This window comes from Pseudophryne corroboree, chromosome 1 (assembly GCF_028390025.1).
Source record: "Pseudophryne corroboree isolate aPseCor3 chromosome 1, aPseCor3.hap2, whole genome shotgun sequence".
NCBI classification, from domain to species: Eukaryota; Metazoa; Chordata; class Amphibia; order Anura; family Myobatrachidae; genus Pseudophryne; species Pseudophryne corroboree.
The window spans coordinates 231735644-231754740 of record NC_086444.1 but is presented as its reverse complement, the minus strand read 5'-3'; the positions used below and the strand labels follow the sequence as shown (position 1 = coordinate 231754740).

Here is a 19097-nt window from a genome sequence, read left to right as displayed (position 1 = left end):
GTTTGAAGAACAATAGAATATAAGAATGAGTTACATATACAGCACAGCCAAAAGTACACACTGAAACATACACAGACACGTAATCTGTCACAGGGGTTCAGTATGATTTACCGACGGGCATTATCCCGACAGCCATTGACTGACAGTCTAAATACTGACATTAATTATGCCGACATGTTAAAAATGCCGACATAGTCAGAATACCGATGTTTGCAATGCCGACATTTCAAAATATCGACATGGGTTTTTCTGGGGGGTTTTTGGTCAGTGTTGACATACTGTAGGTCAACATGGACACCGTGTAAGTGTACCGCATCCCCTTGCATGGCTCGCTGCACTCTCCATGCTTCGGGCACACTATTATATTCCCCCTCCAGGTTCACTGGGATGGTAAAGTATATTCCTTAAAAACGCATGTCACCATTTCAAATGTCGTTATTCTGATGTTGGCATCTTGAACATGTCGGTATATTGATCGTCGTTTTTTTGACCGTGTCAGTATTTTGACTGTTGGTCAATGACTGTCGGGATTATGACCGTCGGTAATGTGTCCGTTGGTAAATCAACTGCTACCCTGTCACGGATACCCTCTCTGCTGCTGCTAAACTGCTATTCAACATTAGCGCTGGAACTGATTCCATCATGAACAGAGTTCAGAATGCTATGTTCATAAAATCTCATTTACACTTACAGTAGGCATCATTCTTATGGCACCACTGTGGGAACTGTACCTCCTACGATCCCTCGGTTCTGTTTTGGTATTATGGGTCCCCCTGACATACTTATGTTAGAAATAGTTAAAAGGTGACTTCAAAGTCCCATCTGTAATCACCTTATCATAACCCCATTCATGAATATAAGTTTTCCTATTACCTACTAAAATATTGCTCTTTTAATAATTACACATAAAGTCTGTATTACATGTGTCACTATTGTACAGTTTAGGGTTTTTGTGACATAAGTGCATCTGCCCATATACAGTCTGCAAGGATTATGTGTTGTTTGTAAATTACCATTTATATAGTACATACCTATTGTTGTACCGTACAGTAATGATATATAGAATTTTATGTATATAGATATATATAGATAGATATATATATAGAAAATCTAGATATATTGTTAAGGATAACAGAAATAATAATAATAATAATAATAATAAAAATAATATTATAATGATACTCTCCTTTACAACAAAATATTGACCATTAGCTAATAATAAACGAAAGTCAAGCAGAATCTGCATCTTATGCTTGCCATACACTGGGGCAGATGTACTAAGCCTTGGAGAGAGATAAAGTACCAACCAATCAGCTCCTGTCATTTTTCAACCACAACCTAAAACATGCCAGTTTGGAGTTGATTGGTTGGTACTTTATCTCTCTTCACTTTATCACTCTCCAAGGCTTAGTACATCTCCCCCTTTTGTGAGATAAAGCTCACCATCAGACAGACAGATCTTCTGGCATTGCCATACTCTGTACAATTAGCAGATAATTGGCTGATGTGGCGGATAATTGTACAGTATATGGCTGCCGTTACTACTGCTTCTTACAATCTAAACTATGCTACTATCCACAATACTGGCCTGTATATAACAGAAATGGGGGGCTGGGCTGTGACATCATTAAGCCCCGCCCCTACACTGGGAAAATTCCGTGTGGAAGGGGGTGGGGCTAAAATGACGCGATTCACGTCATTTTAACCCCTTCCCCACCCCAAGGACTCTCGAATACGGGAGAGTATCTCTTCATCCTGCCCGCATCACTAGGGTGCTAACAGGATGCGGGAGACATGCCTACTCTTCTGCGGGTGCGGGGGGCTACCCCAAATAACGGGAGCCTCCCGCAGCTTCCGGGAGAGCAGGAAAGTATAAAATGGGATTGTAACTGCAAACATATTATAATCAATGGTAAACATGAAGAATTAAAGTACAATAGGAAAACATTACAATAGATCAGTGTGTAATAATTTTTGTTATGTTTTTTGGCATATTAAAGAATTCCAGAAAACGACTCAAGCACCCTGTCACGGAAGCTCAGCAAGCTTGGCTCTTTGGGATCGAGGCACCGGTATAGGTGGGTGTAATGTGCATGCATTTAGTAGGACAGACTCTGTAACACTTAAGCATATTAGGACATCACTGTGATGTCATCTGTAGCATCCTGTAAAGTTATGTATAACCTTAATCTACGTAGAAAGTCAGCCAAGCTTGAGCCTACAGGGTCAGTGGCAAGCGCAGGATTTCTATCGTCATTAAAGCACTGAAATGTTGATCATCTAGACATGATTGACCTGCCTATTATTGAAAGCTGAGTGGTGGGGGCACCAGCGGCTTATGCTTTTGTGATTTTGAGGAGTACTGGACTTTGGAATATATATAGGCTGTAGGAGAAAACTGCTGTAGGAGAGATGCTGAGCGTCACAAACGGAGAAACTCTCTCACTTCTATCAATGTTTAATTTTTATTGATAACATTTTGTCAGGACACTTTTTCAATAAAAATGAAACATTGAGAGAAGTGAGAGAGCTTCCTCGTTTGTGACGCTCAGCATCTCTTTGAAATTCCAAACAAGAACTGGGAGTGCCGCAGTATTCTTGTACAGCCTGCAATTCTCCTCACACTGAGGGCACTGGAGCTTTTGGATGAATTGTGAGTGCCAGTCATACATACTGTACATACACATGTATACTGTGTGTACATATGTATATATATATAAATTGCAAAAAACGAGGCGGCACTCAGAAGGCTTGTAGTGAATAGGTGAACTCTGTCTAAGAGGACTTTATCGACGTTTCGGGGTGCAAGCCCCCGTCTTCAGGACACACAGTGAGTGCCGCCTCGTTTTTTGCAATTCATATATACCCAGACAGTCCAGTCTGGATGGGAGGGCACCGGAGCAAGAGCCATGCTCAGATAGCCCGTTGGAGAGTGCCAGACAATTTGCCTAGTATATATATATATATATATATATATATATATATATATATATACACACACACACACACACACACACACACACACACACACACACACACACACACACACACACACACACAGTGCTTAAAGTGGTCCTAGAGAGGTGGTGGAACTCACCTCCCTCCCCACGGCGCCCAAGTAATAAAGGTATTGCGCGCGCCACAAAAAAGGGGTGTGGTCTCCAAAAGAAAGGGGCGTAGGCACATAATAGTAATAATGCCCACAGTAGTAGCACCCCGTAATACACATAATGCCCACCACAGTAGCACTTCTTATACAACCCCTTATGAAGTGCCCCCTTTACAATGCCCTCATTAGTAGGGCCCCCAGTAGTAATGCCCTTAATGGTAATGCCCCTGTGTAGTATTGCCCCCAGTAGTAATGTTGCCTGTAGTAATGCCCCCAGTCGTTTAGCGCCCTAGTAGTTATGCCCCCAGTGTAATGCCCCTGCAGTTATGACCCCAGTAGTTTACCCCCCCTTTAGTTTAGCCTCCCAGTTGTAATGCCCCCAGTAGTTTGCCTGCTTGTAGTTTAGCCGCCAGTAGTAATGCCCCCCTGTAGTTTAGCCCCCTTGTAGTTTAGCCCCTGTAGTTATGCCTCCAGTAGTTTAGCCCTTGTAGTTATGCCCCCCCTTGTAGTTTAGCCCCCAGTAGTAATGCCCCCAGTAGTTTGGCCCCTGTAGTTATGCCCCCAGTAGTTTAGCCCCCAAGTAGTAATGCCCCTGCAGTTACGCCGCCAGTAGTAATGCCCTCCTGTAGTTTGCCCCCAGTAGTTAGCCCTTTTGTAGTTTGCCCCCTTGTAGCTTGCCCCCAGTAGCTTTCCCCCTTGTAGCTTGCCCCCAGTAGCTTGCCCCCTTGTAGTTTTCCCCCTTGTAGCTTACCCCCAGTAGTTTGCCCCCTTGTAGTTGAGCCCCAGTAATAATGTCCCCAGTAGTTTGCCCCCAGTAGATGCCCCCCAGTAATAATGTCCCCCAGTAGTTTGCCCCCAGTAGCTGCCCCCAGTAGTAATGCCCCCCAGGAGTTTGCCCCCAGTAGATGACACCTCATGCCCCCAGTAGATGCCCCCCCAGTAATAATGCCCCCCCAGTAGTTTGCCCCCAATAGTAATGCCCCCCCAGTAGTAATGCCCCTTGTTGATGCCCCCAGTAATAATGTCCCCCCGTAGTTTGCCCCCAGTAGATGCCCCCTCAGTAGTAATGCCCCCCCCCCCCCCCAGTAGATGCGCCGCTGCACTAAGGAAGAAAAAAAACAACCATACTCACGAGTCCCGCTCCCGCTAATAGACCGCTGCAGTCCTCCTCTCTTAGCGACCGCTTCTCAGCACTCATGACTGACGTCTCTTTCATAGAGCACGCTGGACAGTGACAGCGCCGGAAGCCGGAGCTCAGTACTGAGCTCCTGCCTCAGGCTTTCGGTGTAGAGGGGGAGATGGGCGCCCGCCGGTAACACAATCTCAGTGGGCGCTTGTCATCTCCCTGTGCGCCGCCGGGGACACATCGGGTTACGTGAGCCGAAGGAGGCAGAACTGCGTTCCGTCTCCAAGTGGAACCCGTTCCGGCTCACTTTAACCCCTGTATATATATAATCTATAGTACACACACGCACATGTAACATATATTTGCGCATGTATGTATGTACATTCATACTGTACATACAACTTCATACACACTTAAGCAGAGCTGGAGATGGAAGCCCTCTCCTGACTGGCTGCATAACAGTACAGCCGAGCGTCTGCATCTGTAAACGTCAGTGCAGACATGTGTGTCTACTGCTCTCGTCCCGAGTGACTGCCGCTCCCACCGCTGCTGAGTGACAGCTGCTCTCTGGAGACTGCCAAAGTTCTTACCACCGCTAAGTGCCTGCAGCTCCGTCATCTGCTGTGCTTTGCCGGAGTGAGGAGCCGCACGCATTGAGTAGCCTCTCTGTGGAGCCGCACGCAGCGGCTCTGAGCCTGCTGCTCACCTGCCGCTGTCCAAAAAAATAAAGACCTCGGCTCGTCACGGGGGGTTTGTGGGTACTCAGAAACCCCCCCTGCGTGCGCCACTGTGGGTGTAAAAGGAGACAAGGAACCCTAGGCCGTAAGATTGCGGCTTGTGACTGGCCTTACAGCTCACAACTCTCACCTGTCCCTCCCCCCTTCTTCTCTGACATATTAAAATAGAGAGCTGAATTGTCTTGTACTAGGTGACAGACCAGCTTTATCTGTATATGTACAGTATATACTATAATTATGTTAGTATTCTGAGATGAGTTTATAAGTTTATATTTATTGATTGTTATGGTTATTTACTATGTTCAGAACAAGTACATGGGCACATATGATGATGTCTTAGAGTACAACTTGACACAATCTTCAGTGATAATAGTCTACCTTAGTCTACCTTAGAAACAACAAAAATTTACATATAAACATATATGGTTTTGTATACATGTGCTGTTATTTTAATTACATGCTACTGTGTTTTAACAATATTTGCAATTTTTCCTATTTATAAAGTGGTAGAACTGCTTCCCAGATGACCAGTGACCTGTCTATTCAGCTTCCCAGGCCTGACCAGAAAGTAGAGAGAAGTCGGAGCAAAACTTATCCCAAAAGAACAGCGCTCACACAGCAGCCAGGTACAGTCTAACCAACACCCCCTGCCTCCGAACCTCGTATATCTATTGCACATTTATCTGTGCTTTATGAAAATTAATTCCCCAGAGATTCCCAGACGTATCAAAAAATGTGAGAGTGCACCCATGGGGCTTTTATTCAGTTATCCGTACTGTAACCCCAATGTGCAGCTGTTTCTGCTGCATCTTGCACACTTTTTTTGTGCATCTTGCACACTTTTTTTGTGCACATACGTGCTTTTTCCGCACTTCACCCTTTTATAAGCCCTAAATGTGACTTGTTACTGTGTTTTACTAGGGGGCCAGGATCGGGGCTGGAATGGGTGTGTGAAAGCAGACAATGGGCATAGATTTGGGAATAATACAGTATGGGAATTGTGTGGGCGTTTAGTCGCATATTGTCACAATCACATTTATCTGGAAAGGCTTGACTTGCGAGTTCTAAAGCCCTGGTTTAATTTGCACACTGTTTATAGAGGATGCTGATGAAAATGACGACATCTGATTGGAAAAAGGCCTTTCAAGTACACACATTTATTCTGAAAGAATGCAGCAACACTGCTTATAAAGTCAAAATACAAACCACTGAACAATTGTTTTACTTGTGCTGCATACTCTGCTGGGGAAGTGATGTAAAGAGACAAAAAGAAGTACTTGGGTACTTATTTTCTGCATCAAAAGAAGCATGCATGCATTATGGGCCTAATTCAGAGTTGTCTGCTACGCCAATATTTTCGCAATTGAGCGATTATTGCAGATTGTGCATGCGCTACAATTGCACTGTGCATGTGTCAAGGTTCTTTTGCGATCGCGTCCGCAGTGAGGATATAATCGCAGAGTGAGTGACGGGAAGGGGACGTTTGTGGGAGGTAGCGAAGAGTGGCGGCAAAAACGCTGGCGTGTCATGGCCATTTTTGGGGTGTGTATCTGACATCAGCTGCGATAATTTTTGCAAAGCAGCATGGAAACACGGCGCTTGCGTCGCTAATGCCAGTCTGCGTAGCCATAGACCTACTTGAGCAGCCGATGGTCCTCTTGTGTATAAACTGTGAATGTGTACGCAATTGTGAATGAGTTTCTGATCGCTCCGGTGGGCGTCTCTTTTCCTTTCCGGTGGACAGCTTCACTCGCTAACATGTCCAGTTCCATAGCCTAGAAAATCGCAATTGCATTAGCGTACAACACTGAATTAGGCCTTTTGGGACAGATGTATTAAGCCTGGAGAAGTGATAAATTAGTGATAAGTAAAAAGGTGATAGCGCACCAGCCAATCAGCCTCTGTCATTTTTCAAACCCGTAGTGATTGGCTGGTGCGTTATCACCTTCCACTTATCACTGCTTTATCACTTCTCCAGTCTTAATACATCTGCCCCATTGTGTTTTAGTACTCATTGTGAAGCCACGCCTCTAAAAATTTTCAAGCGCCAACAAGGTTTTAACAAAATAAAAGTAAAAACCAAATCAGTGTGGGCCAGATTAGTTGTTTTGGACGTCTAAAAATCTTGTCTAAATGGGACTGTTTGGGCGCACATGTATATCGCACCCAAACACACTAGGTATAGCCATCTAAAACAGCTAAACCCATCTAAACTGTTTGGACACCCAAAGTACCGAGTTTGCACATATTTTTTCTCGTACCTCAGGAAGCTGCAAAAAAAAAAGTGTCCTCTGCGGCTGCTGGGCGCCCGAACGGCAGAACAATTAAATTACTGCCGTCAGTCGCCATCTAGTGGCAACCACGAAAAACAAAACCCAATTGAATTGGCCCCAAAATGTGAAGTATTGTTGTTAAGATAACTAAAACTATATTGTTATGTTAAACAGCAACAGTCTGATATTTTGTGGCCTGTACCAATGTTCATAGTAATGCATCTTAAGCATTCCTAAGGAGATGTGACATTGTTGAGCCACTGGTTCCTGCTTTTTATTGACCACTGGATCTGTGGACCAGTGGATCTGAGAAGCCGTCAGTGGCCACTATTATACAAACAAATATGCAGTACCGATCCGTATTACGTCCACCTCTAAATCATGTCCTTAGTGCTCCGTCAAGCTCCAATAAGTCTGAGTGAATTGATTTTTACAATCTAACAATCGTTTTATACTAAAATACTTTCTCTTGTGTATGTTACTTCTATTCTAAGATATCATTATTTCAGTGAATTTATTTTTTTTCATGTTTGAAATTGAATCCAAGTGACTTGATTTGGACACTTTACAGCACTTTACGCCCTGTTACTTTTTATTTCACATTGAATTGCTCCATTTTTGGATTTTTACACGATTTCACCTATTTGAAGAGCCCTGTTCTAAAGTGGTTTTGTGCCATTGTAGTGAAGAATGTAACCGCTGAAGAATGAAATTCTACGAAACGACCTTTGGTGACTGCTGAGTTCAGCAAAACCATTGCACTAACCCAACTTTTCTCCAGAAATCAGACCAGCCTGACAATACAGCTTTATCAGCAGAGCACACGCGACTTCAAAGAAACATGTTCTTCTCTGTCATGTGATTGTAGCCCCCAGCTGCATTCTGATTTTTGTATTGCTGATTTGAGATGACAGAGTGCACAGTGATGAGATAAATGTAATATAACATAACTATTTGCTTACAATGCATGACAGCACAAAAATACCTCCAGCATTTACATATCTCTTTTATAGGCTCAAACAATTTAGAGCAGGTAATGACAGATCTGGAAAACGGGGAAAATGAAGGCACCACCAAAATTATGGCACCGTCACCCATGAAGAGGTACATTAAACCCAATAAATTATTATATAAAACTAAAGACTTTTTCATTAAAGAAAAATTATCCTAAATGATCATAAAAAATGTAAACTGAAGAAGCTGGATGTTGAGCAGCATATGCATTCTAGAATACATCTTATGTTGGACCCATGATAAAGGGCTGTGAGGAGAGGCACTGTTGCTGTTTGTAATAGGTGTATGTTGTGTCACCATTCAGAAAGTTGACATGGATATTATGCCGACATGCACAATGCCAACATGGTCATAATATCAACAATGAATATGTCGACATAGTATATTTCTAGTATTAGAGCCCTAACCGCAGCCGACATTAAGACCATGTTGACATTCTGACTGTTGACATAATGACTACATACAATATCTGACTTTGGACTCTATGGGGGGAATTCAGTTAGCCCCAAAAATGTAACAGCTGCGAAAAAAATACGGGCTTAGCATTGAGTTTTTTCACATTTTTCAGCTTTGGGCTATTCAATTAGAGCCCGTCTGTTTTCAGGTGAAAATACACAGAATACGTGATAAGTTCACAGACCTGTGTGTTTTCACTGTCGTGATCGTGAAAACAGGCTAATTATCGGGATATTTCTTTCGGAGCCTGAGGTAAAAAAAAAAAAAAAATCTCCAATAAGCTGCATCCGGGCTAATTGGATAGACCGGGGGGAGGGAGGGGGGTCAATTAGCCCACAGTAAATTACAGCTTCTAATTGAATTCCCCTGTTTATTGGTTGCTATAGAAAACAGATCCTTATTGAGTAAAACTATGTTGTTTCCCCACAGATGGGGTTATAGTCATAGGGCCCCAACAATATTATCAGTGTGACAGAAGGAATGTATGGTATGCATTGAAAAGGTATTTGTGGCAGGTTTGAAAGATGTAATTAGTTGTGGTGTTTGCTGTTTAAGAGATAGTGAAGTGATCTTGTTTCCCTACATCCTTTCCTGTTTAATTTGTGCAACACTGATTCTTATTTTCCAAACGTTCAGATTCTTGACAGGATTTACAGACAGGCAGCCTAGAGTGGCAGTTACATGCAGTACTAATGTGGAGCCATGCTGGTGAACCTGCTTCCTGTTTTCTGGTCATGGACATTGTCAATTATTATTGGAAATCACCTCCCTGGTGTATATGCCCAAACTGCCAGCTACTACCAAACAAACGTGTGTGTATATAAACATGTATATACTGTATTTGTGTATACAGATAAAGTATATTCTGTGCACACTGCCAATAATAATAATTAAAAAAAATTGCCTCAACATTCCCAAAAATATATATTTATGTTGTATTCAAAAAATAAAAAGTAACCTGTGTTTGTTCATAGAATGGAAGTAGACTACCAACCATCCCAAACAGGGGGTTAGTCAGAGCTTTGTGGGCCCCATAGCAACATTTTGAAGGGTCCGCTGTCCCAATGCTTTTAGAGAGACACCTCTCCTCAGCAGCTGTTAATTTTATGCCCCATAATTGTGCTTTAGTTCATTTTCTAATAGTGCCCTAGTTCATTTTCATAGTAGTGCCATAGTTAATATTATGGCCCATTATGGTGCCCTAGTTTATTTTATAAACTAAAGTAGAGCCGTAGGTCACGTTATGTCCATACTTGCCTACTTGACCCTCTCCATGAGGGAGAAAATGCTCTGTTCCTGGACTTTCCTGGTAATGTATGATTGCCATCACCTGTGGTGAAACACCTTTCTTATCAATTAACTAGCTCACCACAGGTGATGGCAATCATACATTACCAGGAAAGTCCAGGAACAGAGCATTTTCTCCCTCATGGAGAGGGTCAGGTAGGCAAGTATGGTTATGTCACATTGTAGGGCTGCCAGTACACATTATGCAACACAGTATCCCCAGTTCACATTATGCCATACAGTGTCCCCAGTTCCTAGTATGCCACATTACAGTGCCCCTGTTCATATTATGCCACACTATAGTGCCTCCACTTCATGTGTAACATTATAATGCCCTCCAGTTCATTTTATACCACATTACAATGAGCATTTCCAGGGGCAATCCTAGATATATTGCAGTCGCCAAGACAAAAATTTGTAAGGACCCCTGTGTCATACTTACCTACCTGACCCTCTCCATGAGGGAGAAAATGCTCTGTTCCTGGACTTTCCTGGTAATGTATGATTGCCATCTCCTGTGGTGAACTAGTTCATTGATAAGAAAGGTGTTTCACCACAGGTGATGGCAATCATACATTACCAAGAAAGTCCAGGAACAGAGCATTTTCTCCCTCATGGAGAGGGTCGGGTAGGCAAGTATGCCCTGTGTACCACCCAGTGATGAATAATGTATAATACATGTAACTTTGACATGGAAGGTAAGCCGCTCTCAACCCTGGGCCCCACAGAAGCTGCACTCCTTGCACCTATGGTACATACGCCCTTGATACCAGAGAATTGTAGCTGTAGTCTTCATTTTATTCCTTTTAAAGCATGGGAAGCACACAGTGTTCTCTTTATAATGTGTCCTGACATTAACAAACACTGGGATCAAGACCTCTTCAGGATAGATAATGACGCTTACCATGTGCAAAGTCTGGGGTGGGATTGTTATAAAAAGATGTACTTTCTAACCAGAGGATTTCTAGTCCAGTAAAGAAAAGCACTGTCTGATGTTATCACTCAGCTGTCTTGGATGTGGCTATGATGAGAGGAGACACAGGAGAGAGACTGAAAGCTATGAGATTCATTACTACTTCCCCTTGGCAATATTTGTTGTCTGATAGATGACATTATACAAGAGAACTGTCTGCTTCCTACTAACTGCATAGGATTGTCACGTTCAGTACATCTAGTAGCCTTGCTAGGAATTATAAACATCTATGATGTAAAAATGCAATATTCCATACCTCCCAACATGACCCTCTCCAGGAGGGACACAATGCTCTGCTCCTGGACTTTTCTCTTAATGTATGATTGCCGGCACCTATGTTGAACATGTTAATGGATAAGAAAGGTGTTTCATCACAGGTGATGGCAATCATACATTAAGAGGGAAGTCCAGAATTAGAGCATTCTGTCCCTCCTGGAGAGGGTCATGTTGGGAGGTATGATATTCTAATTAGACACAAAATACAATGATCAGAAAATGTAGCTGAGTAGGAAACATTCAAGTGACTTATTTAAAAAGGAAGAAATAATTCAAGGATCAGAAGAAGTGAAAGGAAGAGTTCTTCCTTGGGTGAGGGAGTAAGTAGAAAGTAAAGGATGGTGGAAGTCACTGGCTTTTCTATAATGGGTGCAGTGTGTGCGGTGCACACGGGCCCCTGATTCCAGAGGGGGCCCCCACCGCACACGCTGCACCCATTTTCTAAATACCTCTCCGGAGTCCCGCGCCGACGACCATGGCGGTGTTAAAACTGTGAAAATCGCCCAGCGACCATTTTCAGGGAAGTTCTGCGCATGCGCAGTAGAGAAGTCTCAGGAAAATGGCCACTGAAATGGTTGGTATTTTATCAGGAACTGAATGGTTGGTATTTTATCTCTCCACTTAATCTCACTCTAAGCTTTGATACATATGCTCCATAGTGGCTTATGGGCAAAGCATGTCAGATCACTAGTGAATTTCAGAAATTAAATGGTTATGGTCTGTATGGCATGCTGGTTCCACCACGGAAAATGTCTTGGTAAAATGTATTCATTGGGTAACCAGAGTACAATGGCAGCTAGAGTCACATAGAACCCCAGGATGAACTTCTAAGACCATTCCTTACTTGTAAGAGCTATAGAGTTCTTTAGCAAATGATTGGTTACTTTTATATTAGGGATTCTCGTTGATTTCAAATCTTTTCTCTACAAAATACATGAGTGTAATCTAGGCTGTTAGCAGGAGCTGTAAAGTATGACAAGGCTTGGAGACTGTATTAAGGAAATGTTTCATGTACTTGGTGTTTTGTTTCACTAATTTACAGATTTATGTCCTCATAAGTGTCAGGTTTCCCAGCCACTGCCCAGCAGCACATGTGCTCTTATGGGCCCTCATTCCGAGTTGTTCGCTCGGAGTTTTTCATCGCATCGCAGTGAGAATTCTCTTAGTACGCATGCGCAATGTTCGCACTGCGACTGCGCCAAGTAACTTTACTATGAAGAAAGTAAGTTTACTCACGGCATTTTCATCGCTCCGACGTTCGCTTTGTGATTGACAGGAAATGGGTGTTACTGGGCGGATGCACGGCGTTTTAGGGGCGTGTGGCTGGAAACGCTACCGTTTCCGGAAAAAACGCAGGAGTGGCCGGAGAAACGGTGGGAGTGCCTGGGCGAACGCTGGGTGTGTTTATGACGTCAGCCAGGAACGAAAAGCACTGAACTGATCGCACAGGCAGAGTAAGTCTGAAGCTACTCAGAAACTGCTATCTCGGTTGTAATCGCAATATTGCGCCTACGTCGGTCGCAATTTTAAGAAGCTAAGATTCACTCCCAGTAGGCGGCGGCTTAGCGTGTGTAACTCTGCTACATTCGCCTTGCGAGCGAACAACTCGGAATGAGGGCCATTGTTCCTCTGCCTGTAATTGTTTAGCTAATGACTCCTTCCTTCAGCACAAGCCCATCTACATGGATTCATTTCTCTAAACAAGCGTCAGCAGGCAAAAAGAAATGCTAACTGACGTACATGACATGACTATGGAGAGTTTTACAGCAATGGTTCACATTGTGAAACTCTAGAACTAGAGAGTGGTTTTAGCATTGCAGGAGCTTCTTGTTCCTGGGGGACCGAGTGAGACCAACATGAAGTCCATGTATGCTGGTTCTCCCTGTGACACAGTGTTTAATTAAATGATCTACACAATCTAAGATCTAAACATGATTATTCTTTAAGACATTCTATGATTGGCTCAGCCTTGTGTCTTTTTATATAGATATGTAACGTATAGTATACCCTGTATACTGCGTACTGTGTATGTGATGTAGGCATTGAAGAATATTTTGAGATCAATAACTATTAGGTTAAACAGCTACAGAATATAAACCATTACTTGGACTATGTGTTTGTTATTACAGAGCAACAATGCACAATGCTAAAAAGTAGGGCCAACTATTCCCAGACACAGATCTTATTTATTTTTTAACAGTTTCTTATATAGCACAGCAAATTCTGTTGCGCTTTACAATTGGAAACAACAGTGATAAAATAAAACTGGGTGATAATAACAGACAGACATAGAGGTAGGAAGGCTCTGCTCACAATCTTACCAAACTGTAGGGAAATGGGCACAGGATAGGTGTTAACTATTGCATAATGGTCCACCAGATTTCACATGTTCTTGGTGGGCAGAATGATATGGTCACACAGCAATGCTGACCTGGGGTCAGGAGGATGGGAAAGTGAAGAAAGAGAAAACATGAGGATATGTGTGGACTGCACAGTGTGGATGCAATTGGATAGGAAAGTTTTTGAAGGTTATGTCGGCGGTTCCAGAATGTGATAACCATGCATGAAGAGGTGAGTTTTCAGGGAACCCTTGAATGTTTGGGAGGGCATTCCACAGAGTGGGTGCAGCCCGAAAAAAGTCCTCCAATCGTAAATGGGAGCAAATAATGAGTGTAGATGAGAGAAGTAGATCTTGTGAAGAGCGAAGAGGTTGGGTTGGGAGATATTTTGAGATAAGCAAAAACATGTACGTTGGTGTAGCTTGATTAATGGCCTTGTTTGTGAGTAAAAGTATTTTATATTGAAAACGGTAGAATACAGATAATCAATGAAAGACTGACAGCGTGGATCTGCAGACAATGAATGTCTAGCGAGGAAGATTAGCCTCGCAGCTGCATTCAGAATAGATTGTAGTGGCGAGAGTCTCGTTTTGGTAAACCAGTGAGTAGACTATTGTAATAATCAATGCAGGAGATAATAAGAGCTTGGATTAGAGTTTTTTCAGTGTCTTGTGTAAGGTATGGTCATATTTTGGATATGTTTTTTTAGATACATGTAGCAAGATTTAGAGACAGTTTGAATGTGGGGAACAAAGGTTAGTTCAGAGTTGAGGATGACACCTAGGCAGCGAGCTTGTGTTGTAATATTTAATTGTCGAGTTCTCAACAGTGACAGAGACATCAGGTTAGTAACTACTATTGGTCGGTGGAAATATAATGAATTCTGTTTCTCTTTCATCCATCTGGGGGACGCTGCGCACTTACTAATGGGTAAGAGTGTGTGGGATTGGGAGTTTGTGTGGGATTGGGAGTTTGGCACAGAACCTATAAAAAACTAACTCCTCCCCCCTCTAACCCCTCCCATCTCCTTCCTGCTCAGCAGATTACCTCAGTTTTAGTTTTGTGCCTGAGGAGTACAGGCACAGATTCCTTCAGAAACTGATGTCCGAAGTGGAAATATCACTTCCAATCTACGGACGATCTACAACGCCTTGACTCCAGCTCAATGTCTTCTACAGGGTCTTTCCACTGTGACCTATATCAATTGTTCTGTGACACTTGTAGCTGGAGAGACATCGGAACAGTATCTAACATATGCAGAGGGCGGAATTTTGGATCCCGGCAGTGTCTGTCATCTCCAGTTCCAGAATGGGCAACTGGTAAGCAGATTTCCTGAATCTTCAGGCTGTTCTTCCTTAAAGTATGTGAAATCAACAGGGATTTCTGGCTTTGGTGTGTCTATAACTAGCCGACATAGACCTCAGGGCTTCATTGGTACTGTGATCGTTTCGGGAATCCTCTTGTGGCAATCGTAGACGCCGTGTCAGCTCCTTGTCACTTTCATCTAGCATATTTATTCTGCCTCTGGCAACATCTAGTGAGTACCTCAACGCATTTGACCAGTGGCTCTTTCGGTTTTCCTAATCCGCTTCGGATTTGCCTGTTGACTCTGTTCTGCAATGTTATAGCCCAGAGTGACCAGGGCTCCTTACAGGGTACCTTTTCGGCCAGCTCTCCACTCCCAACCTTTACGTCATCACCGGGATTTTGTCTATTCTGCCGCTGACGGCGTGATTATGGAAAACAATGTCATCAAGCCCTACTACGTTTCTGGCTCTCTAACCAATCACAGTGCCAGAACACTTGTCATCGTTTGTGTGTATTTAACGGTCACTCAGCTGGAGTTCTTAGTCCTTTCCGCCTCTTATCTTTTCTACAACACAGTTGTCAGAACTACTTTGTCTTCTTATCTTAGCAGACTGGGTTCTGCTCTAGAATTTACTTTCCAGAATGGCTCCTGTTTCTCCTTTCCGGCCTCTGGACTCTGGTTGAGTTGCGGTTTCTTTTCTCTTACAGTGTTTTTGTTTATGCAGTTAGGGTGGTTTTACTTAAAACCACAAGTTGTATTGGTTTTTCCTCTCCTTCAGCACATTGGGCTTCTTGTGTCGTCCCAGGCTTGTCCGGGGCGGGTCGGTAATTGGCCTTATTGGTTGTTGTTCAAACCTTAACTCTTACCTTGTTGGGTTTGTTTGCTGCACCCAAGCGTGGCTGGCTGGCCAATAAGAACAGGGTGATGTGCTGGGTTAATTCTGCTATTCAGCAGGCTTAGATTTCTTAGGCGTTGCCTGTTCCTGATTCCTTAGGGGCTCATTCGACTCGACCTGTTGGAGCCTCTTGGGCTGTTCACAGTGGTGTATTCGTCGAGCAACTGCGTAGAGCGACGACCTAGTCGTCCGTACATACCTTCACGAAATTCTTCAGTTTTTCATACTTTTGGTTTGGAGACTGCCTCTGTTAGGCATCAAAGTTTGCAGACTGCTATGTCGTCTATGTCTCCCTCCTCTAATTAGCTTGCTTTGGGAAATCCCATTAGTAAGTGCGCAGCGTCCCCCAGATGGATGAAAGAGAAATAGGGATTTTTGTTTACTTACCGTAAAATCTCTTTCTCTGATTCCATCTGGGGGACGCTGCGATCCCTCCCGTATATATATATTCTGTTCTGCCTCTTCCGGCTTTGCTAAACGTTAACTGAGGTAATCTGCTGAGCAGGAAGGAGATGGGAGGGGTTAGAGGGGGGAGGAGTTAGTTTTTTATAGGTTCTGTGCCAAACTCCCAATCCCACACAAACTCCCAATCCCACACACTCTAACCCATTAGTAAGTGCGCAGCGTCCCCCAGATGGAATCAGAGAAAGCGATTTTACGGTAAGTAAACAAAAATCCCTATTTTTTAAATAAGAAGTTTGAGGTGGCGAGATGACATCCAAGAGAAAATGGCAGGAAAGCATTCAATGACAAGGACCAATACAGATGGTGACAAATCTGGGGAGGATGGGTTCATTTGAGTATCATCCACGTACAGATGATATTGTAAATACATATAAGCTGAATTAAGGGCCCCATACACTAGAACGATAATGCCTGATTTCATCCAATTTCGGGCAATCTGTCCGATATATTGGGTGAAATCGACCATTTTGGAGGTGTTTCCTATCTGATCCGAGCCGAAGCGTGTTCCCTTGAGGGTCGGATCGGCTCTCCTAGATTGTTAGTGCTGCACTCGCGATATGTCGGGTCCCGCAGGCATGGCTGGGATCGCATATGATATATCGCATGCAAAATGTACCAAATCGTATGGAATCGTATGGAACCACTCCCGGGAGAGTTCAAGGGAAATCGCCTCCGACTTCAGCCTCATACATATCGTTGTAGTGTATGGGGCCCTTTAGTTTTTCCAAGAGATGTGGTATAGATTGAGAAAACCAGAGGGTCTAAGACTGAGCCCTGCGGTACTCCAACTGAAAGAGGTAGCGAAGAGGAGGTGGATTCAGAGAAGCGGACACTGAAAGAGTGATTAGATAAGTAGGATGAGAACCAAGAAAGGGCTGTGTCCTGAAGACCTAGGGATTGTAGTGTTTGTATGAGAAGAAAGTGCTCAACACTGTCAAAAGCAACAGAGTTATCTAGAAGAATAAGAAGTGAGTAGTGTCCTTTGGACTTGGCAATGACCAGAACAATCACTTGTCATAGCTGCCCCTCCAAAACGTAAGACTTGCACTCACCGGTATGTAAAACAAAGCTAGTAATACACAATAGACAAAAGTTCTAATTTGTCCTTGTGTTAAAGTATGTTCACATTGCATCCAGTGGACCTGATTCTGATATGGATGCAGATCGCTGCATATGCAGCAAGATCTGCATGCATCATCGCAGATGTTGGGGGCCACCCAGCACAATGCTAGGCCGCCCAGCATGTGTAGCGCCGCCTCATGATGCGTCCGCAATTTAATAGTGGACGCATTAAATTATGGTTGACCCCTGGCTGCCAGGCTGTCCGCCGCCAATGTTTGAGGCTGTGCAGCCGCTGCGCATGCGCAGTTGGCCGATATAAGCAATCTGCACTGCGGGACGCAACAGCCGTTGCCTCTGAATAAGGCCCAGTATCCTCTAAATTCTTAAAAATCGCTAAATTAGTGTTCCTATTGAACTCATCCGATAATGTATTAGAAAGTGTGTGCTGGGTCATTGCATTTACATTATTTTCCAGACTTATCAGCATCATACTGTAGTATGTTTAGTGATCATTGAGAATACGTTAAACACTTTAGTGTACTATTGATCATAGGTGATTAATGTTAGGTGTTAATATTTGTTGGTTTTTTTTTGTGTGTGTTAAGTTCAAAGAAGGTGAAACGTGACAACAGCCCAGATACCCAAAGAAGCAGAGCAAGTGCACCATGGGAGGAAAACGGCTCTCCCAGGTACAGTGCCAGTATACATTGTGCAAGGCACACACGCCTGTCTCTTTATTAATTTATTTTCTCTGACGTCCTAAGTGGATGCTGGGGACTCCGTCAGGACCATGGGGATTAGCGGCTCCGCAGGAGACAGGGCACAAAAGTAAAAGCTTTAGGATCAGGTGGTGTGCACTGGCTCCTCCCCCTATGACCCTCCTCCAAGCCTCAGTTAGATTTTTGTGCCCGGCCGAGAAGGGTGCAATCTAGGTGGCTCTCCTAAAGAGCTGCTTAGAGTAAAAGTTTGTTAGGTTTTTTATTTTCAGTGAGTCCTGCTGGCAACAGGCTCACTGCTACGAGGGACTTAGGGGAGAGAAGTGAACTCACCTGCGTGCAGGATGGATTGGCTTCTTAGGCTACTGGACACCATTAGCTCCAGAGGGAGTCGGAACACAGGTCTCACCCTGGGGTTCGTCCCGGAGCCGCGCCGCCGACCCCCCTTGCAGATGCCGAAAAGTGAAGGTCCAGAAACGGCGGCAGAAGACTCTTCAGTCTTCATAAGGTAGCGCACAGCACTGCAGCTGTGCGCCATTGTTGTCAGCACACTTCATAGCAGCGGTCACTGAGGGTGCAGGGCGCTGGGGGGGGGCGCCCTGGGCAGCAATGATAGTACCTTATTCTGGCTAAAAATACATCACATATAGCCCCTGGGGGCTATATGGATGTATTTAACCCCTGCCAGGTCTCAGAAAAACGGGAGAAGAAGCCCGCCGAAAAGGGGGCGGGGCCTATTCTCCTCAGCACACAGCGCCATTTTCCCTCACAGAAATGCTGGTGGGAAGGCTCCCAGGCTCTCCCCTGCACTGCACTACAGAAACAGGGTTAAAACAGAGAGGGGGGGCACTTATTTGGCGATATGTATATATATATTAAAATGCTATAAGGGAAAAACACTTATATAAAGGTTGTCCCTGTATAATTATAGCGTTTTTGGTGTGTGCTGGCAAACTCTCCCTCTGTCTCCCCAAAGGGCTAGTGGGGTCCTGTCCTCTATCAGAGCATTCCCTGTGTGTGTGCTGTGTGTCGGTACGTGTGTGTCGACATGTATGAGGAC

General features: G+C 43.9%; 1 protein-coding gene across 5 annotated transcripts in view; it reads left to right on the top strand.

Moving 5' to 3' along the window:
- EPB41L4A (erythrocyte membrane protein band 4.1 like 4A) overlaps positions 1-19097 on the top strand; it is a 419914-nt gene that overhangs the window by 333190 nt on the left and 67627 nt on the right. For 4 of the 5 annotated variants that reach the window (XM_063964124.1, XM_063964121.1, XM_063964122.1 and 1 more), the window contains 4 exons: positions 2001-2078; positions 5477-5598; positions 8259-8349; positions 17927-18010. In XM_063964124.1, coding sequence (XP_063820194.1) covers positions 2001-2078; positions 5477-5598; positions 8259-8349; positions 17927-18010 — 375 coding nt within the window. The remainder of the gene's footprint in view (positions 1-2000; positions 2079-5476; positions 5599-8258; positions 8350-17926; positions 18011-19097) is intronic. The other variant, XM_063964123.1, reaches the window with a different exon arrangement.